Source organism: Colobus angolensis, unplaced genomic scaffold (assembly GCF_000951035.1).
Source record: "Colobus angolensis palliatus isolate OR3802 unplaced genomic scaffold, Cang.pa_1.0 Scaffold309, whole genome shotgun sequence".
Lineage (NCBI taxonomy): Eukaryota > Metazoa > Chordata > Mammalia > Primates > Cercopithecidae > Colobus > Colobus angolensis.
In genome coordinates, this window is record NW_012116366.1 from 1,608,844 (window position 1) to 1,614,730 (window position 5,887).

The window sequence follows — 5,887 nt, forward strand, 5'->3', positions numbered from 1 at the left end:
ATCTCTCAGCATTTACTTTTCTACCATATAGCACCTGCTTATCTCTTTAGTTTTAAATATCATACCCCCACATCTTTGTGTTACCTCTTCCTCAAGTCTATATGCACATATACACACATAGTCACAGAACACACAGATAAACACATAAATCACAAATTATTATTCATGTTTCAAGAATTGATTGAGGGTTTTTCTCTTTGTGAAGTCTTCATATTTCAGTTCTTGGTCAAAGCCTATTTGAGCCACCTCTTCCTCTCTGAGTCTCCTGTTCTCTGCTCCCTTATTGCCTTTTTTTTTTTCTTTGAGACAGAGTCTCTCTCTGTCACCCAAGCTGGAGTGTAGTGGTGTGATCTCAGCTCACTGCAACCTCCACCTCCCAGGTTCAAGAGATTCTCATGCCTCAGCTTCCCAAGTAGCTGGGATTACAGGCATGCTGCTGTTATATTTTAATAATTGTAGCTAATATGCATATTTATTGGAACCTAGCTCTCTTTACCCTATTTGTTATTCTTTATTTACCCTTAGTGACCACATTTTCCAAAACCAAATGTAGGGACACAGAGCTTAGCAAGTAGAGCAAAGTACTTATTAAGAAAAATGAAACAAGGTTGGGTGCAGTGGCTCATGCCTATAATCCCAGCACTTTGGGAGGCCAAGGTGGGCAGATCACCTGAGATCAGGATGAAATGAGCCTGACCAATATGGTGAAACCCCATCTGTACTGAAAAAAAAAAAAAAAAAACCACAGGTGGTGGCAGGCTCCTGTAATCCTAGCTACTTGGGAGGCCGAGGCAGGAGAATTGCTTGAACCCAGGAAGCAGAGGTTGCAGTGAGCTGAGAACCGCACAAGTCTCAAAAAAAAAAAAAAGAAGAAGAAGGAGATAAAATATATGAAATGGAAATTATCCCTTAATGTTTAGGATGGTCCTAACTGATAGATGGCATTAACATTCGTCTAGAGCTTTCCCTATGTTAAGTGCTGCAAAGTCCATTACCTTAAAATGTATTAAAATCAAGTGGACAATTTATTTTTCTAATTTTCTGCAGTTTAAAAATAACTTAAGCTGTAACTGAAAAAAAAAAATTAAGTGTGACATGGAAACCCTTAAACATGTGTGTGTTTAATTTTAGGAAGATTTGCAATCAACAAAAGAAGAGAGATTTCCAGCGATCCACAAGCCCATTGCTATTGGCTCTCAGCCACTGCTCACTGTTGGGACAACCCACATATCCAAATTGACAGATGACCAGCTCATAAAAGAGTTTCTTAGTGGTTCTTACTGCTTTCATGGGGTGAGAAGTAAATCTTCCATTTAAATATTTATTTTACAACTTTGCCTGCCAGGTATGGTCATTGGTGCATCAGCAGCACTGAAAAGGATTTTTTCTATAGAGAAATGACAGGATCCTGTCATCCTCAAAGAACATTTTCTTTCTGCAGTCTCATTTCCCCACGTGTCTATAATCTAATCCATAGCTTTTATGTTCTTTATTTCACAAGGTAAAAATTTGACCTTTTCTCTGGCAATCATATGTGATTCTGGTTGATTGCTAGAACGAGCATGCGATTGTATATCCCACATTTTGGTTATGTAGCAATCACATTTCAAACTTGAATTAACATCTCCTTTTAAAAAAAAAAATTAGAGACAGGGTGTCACTATGTTACCCAGGCTGATCTCAAACTCCTGGGCTCAAGCAATCATCCTGCCTCAGCCTCCCAAAGTGCTGGGATTACAGGTGTGATCTACCGCACCCAGCCAACATCTCTCTTTACAAAGTTAAAATTTTTGACCCTGACTGTTAGCACCAGTGGGAAATACAGTTACTAGTGGAATTTTTGTTTTATTGTATTTAAAATTTTACCAAGACAGTGCATATTCTCTGTATTTGTCTTTAATTTCTCAGTAATGTTTTATTTTAATATTCAGCCATACTATTGCTTTTACAGGTTTTAAAAATAACATGTATTTCCATTACTATCATGTGGCATTATTGAGAGAGGCCCAGTGCTTAACTTGATCTAATATGTTTTCTTTTATTTAGGGTGTTGGTTGGTGGAAATATGAATTCTGCTATGGCAAACATGTACATCAATACCATGAGGTATAGAATAGCATTTATATGTCATTCTACCACTAGATGGTTTAAAGTTTTAAAAATATATTGTAGAAAAAAAGGGGGAATGGTGTAACTTTTAATTATGAGATGATTTTAATATGATTAGTATAATCAAAGTATCTCCAAATTTTGGAAAATAGAACACTTGGCATTAACCAAATCAGTAACCTTAAAGTAATATATTGCTTATTAATTACTTACATGCTTGTATTACTATGAGCCTAGTAGAATAATGAGCTGTTGTGGCTATACCTCTTTAGCTTTGATCAAGAAATTAATCATTCTTATAACTCATCTTTAAATTAAGAAAATGAATTAGCCGGGAATGGTTTTGCATGCCTGTAATCCTAGCTACTCAGGAGGCTGAGGTGGGAGGATCACTTGAACCTGGGAGGCGGAGGAGGTTGCAGTGAGCCAAGATTGCAACACAGCACTCCAGCCTGGGTGACAGAGTGAGACTCCATCTCAAAAAAATAATTAAAATGAGGCTGGGCACGGTGGCTCATGCCTGTATTCCCAGCACTTTAGGAGGCCAAGGTGGGCTGATCACCTGAGGTCAGGAGTTCGAGACCAGCCTGGCCAACATGGTAAAACTCCATCTCTACTACTAAAAATACAAAAATTAGCGAGGTTGCATGCCTGTAATTCCAGCTACTCGGGAGGCTGAGGCAGGAGAATCACTGGAACCTGGGAGGCAGAGGTTGCAGTGAGCTGAAATCACGCCACTGCACTCCAGCTTGGGCAACAGAGCGAGACTCTGTCTCAAAAAAGCGAGACTCCTCAAAAAGAAAATAAAGAAAATAAATGGTAAGATCATACATTATCGCTAGGGTTACAAAAATTGGGTAAATACAGCAAGTTTCTCAGCCAAAAGAATGAGATACCCTGAGCCAGGCATAGTGGCTCATGCCTGTAATCTAAACACTTTGGGAGGCCAAAGCAGGAGGATCACTTGAGGCCAGGAGTTCAAGACCAGCCTGGGCAACAGAGCAAAATCCCATCTCTACCAAAAATTTTAAAAATGTTTAAAAAAGAAAATACCATATCGTCTAAGTTTAAAATAAGTTTTAAGATTAAACTTTTTGAGTTCTTAGTCTTTTATTTATAATTTTATAACTCAGCATATTCTCCCATACTTGAGCTAGCCTGCTTAAATTCTGAGGTTCAAGTTCCAATTATGTTATTTGTCCTACTTACACTTTGTTTAGTAAAGTAAGCTGCTAGGTATTGAAGACAAGCTTTAATTAATGAATATGAACCTAGCTGCTTTAAAAGGCTGTTTTTATTATCTAAAAAAGAAAATAATACCCAAAATAGAAAAGTGTATATTTGCCCACTCACAAGGTTTTGAACTGATCTCAAATTCCAAGATAGATCATACTGGGACAGATTGTCAGTTCACCTTCCACATTTAAATCTTCCAAAATGAATGAGACATCCATAGACTAGGATGTGTTGGGTTTGTTTTTTGTTTTGTTTTGTTTTCACTTAAACCTAAGGGGTTTCATTTAGGTATTTTTTCCATTTGTTCCTGCTACTTTGCAGATGTTTGTTTTTTTAATAACAGTACAGAAAAAGGATAAGTACCATCAAACTACAACCCTTATAATACCTGATAAGTTTCTTAAAGAAATGTATGCCAGAAATTTTAAATGAGAAGTATGTTTCTCCTCTGCCATCATACCACTTCTTTAAAAAGTTTAACTACTGTTAACATTTTCATTGCCCTCCACCAAAAAAAATGCATATGTATAGATGTTGCTATAACTTTTTTATTTATAGAGAAGGGATCATGCACTGTTCTGCCACTTGTTCTTTTCACTTAGTATCTTGGAGATTGCTCCATGTCAGCAACACTCAATTTCATTCTTTTCAGCAGGTACAGAGGATTATGTCTGTACCACAGTGTATTTAACCAGACCTCTGCTAATGGACGTTTAAGTTGTTTCCAGTTTTTGCTGTGATATGTTTTAGTCAACATTTAAAAATAGTTCTGTTGCTATACTTTTGCAAGTATATTCATAAGGGACATTTCTGTCAACAGACTTCCTTCGTCAAAGTATCTGCATACTGGAAAATTGCCTTCCAGAGTTAGACCAGTTTACACTCCCATAAACAATGGCTCCATTCCTATACACTTGCCAACACTAGGTTTTACAAAACTTATTTTAGCCAAGGTTGTATAACCTGGAACTTTCTAGGGAATTGTGTTAGGTGTTTAGAGAGATACTAAAAGTAATAGTAACTAGCAAATAGGGTGCTTACTGTATGCCAGGCACTATGTACTTTACACATATTCTTTTAATATTCATAACAACCTTAAGAAGTGGTTATTATTCCAAGATGAGGAAACAGAAATAAAGGTTCAATAACTTGCCTAAGGTCAAATAGGTAGTAACTGGGGAAACTAGAATTCAGACCCAGGCAGTCTGGCTCCATATCCAACCTCTTAAACACTTCACTTCGCTGCTCTAATTTCTGCCTATCCAGGAACTTACTCTAGTAGCTAAAACCAAATGTTATTAGCTGTCTCTTAAATTAGGCACTAACCTCCACTGGGCATTAGCCCTGCTTGTTTCCTTTGCCACCATAGGGGTTTTTTGTTTTGGTTTGGTTTGGGTTTGAGATGGAGTTTCCCTCTTATTGCTCAGGCTATATTACAATGGTGCAATCTCGGCTCACTGCAACTTCTGCCTCATGGGTTCGAGCGATTCTCCTGCCTCAGCCTCCCGAGTAGCTGGGATTACAGGCATATGCCAGCACGCCCGGCTAATTTTGTATTTTTAGTAGAGAAGTTTCTCCATGTTGGTCAGGCCAGTCTCGAACTCCCGACCTCAGGTGATTTCACCCGCCTCAGCCTCCCAAAATGCTGGGATTACAGGTGTGAGCCTCAGCCCAGCCAAGGGTTTTTAATTCTACTAACCAGATATCTATTAGTGCCCAGCATGGTTGTCTGGCATACATTGTGAAGAAAGAAATCAAAGGAATGCAAGGAGGTAGGAAGGAAAAGGAAGAAGAAAGAAGGAAGGATGTCCACATGTTAGACAGTATGTAGTTAGTGTTTAAAAAAATAAAAGCAGGATGGGAAAAGGGGTTTCTGGATAGACAATTTCAATAGAGAAATAAGTATGGTACCAAATGAATAGTGTAAAGATCAGTATAACATTGCATAGGATGAATTTAGGCTGCGGTGGAAGAAATAGAGGCTAAAGATAGAATTAAGAATTGCAGTAGTATGTGATAGTATTATTTAGGTATGAGAGATTAAGCCCTTGGTTGTGGGGTGAGTTGCTGTCAGTGAAAAAGTAGAGGAAGAGTCTAAAGCTGAAAAATCTCCAGGAGAGAACTGATGGGACTGATCTGTAGAAGAGAAAAGAGATAGAAGAGCCAATAATAACTACATTTAGAGCTAGCCTGACTAGAAATTAGTTACGTTATTCAGAGAAGCAAGGAATAAAGAAGATAATGTACTTAAATTTACACTCATTGAATCTGACTAATATCATTACACCTAAATATAGATCCACTGTGCAGGTAAAGACTAGCCTACAAGAAAGTCAGGTCATCAGCATAAATATCTACTTGATGATATCAAGGATGCATTATCACAAATATTTTTTCCTGTGTTAGGACAAGGATAGTGGGAAAACCTCTGTGGTTGTTGGGACGTGGAACCAAGAAGAGCATATTGAATGGGCTAAGAAGAATACTGCTAGAGCTTATCATCTTCAAGATGATGGTACCCAGACAGTCAGGTAAAGATTCA

The 5,887-nt window shown here is 37.9% G+C and overlaps 1 protein-coding gene across 1 annotated transcript in view; it reads left to right on the forward strand.

The window, feature by feature from the left end:
- ERLEC1 (endoplasmic reticulum lectin 1) overlaps positions 1 to 5,887 on the forward strand; it is a 26,502-nt gene extending 20,615 nt beyond the window's left edge. Inside the window, exons 9-11 of the mRNA XM_011950570.1 lie at positions 1,132 to 1,293; positions 2,047 to 2,106; positions 5,752 to 5,887. Coding sequence (XP_011805960.1) covers positions 1,132 to 1,293; positions 2,047 to 2,106; positions 5,752 to 5,880 — 351 coding nt within the window. The 3' untranslated portion in view covers positions 5,881 to 5,887. The remainder of the gene's footprint in view (positions 1 to 1,131; positions 1,294 to 2,046; positions 2,107 to 5,751) is intronic.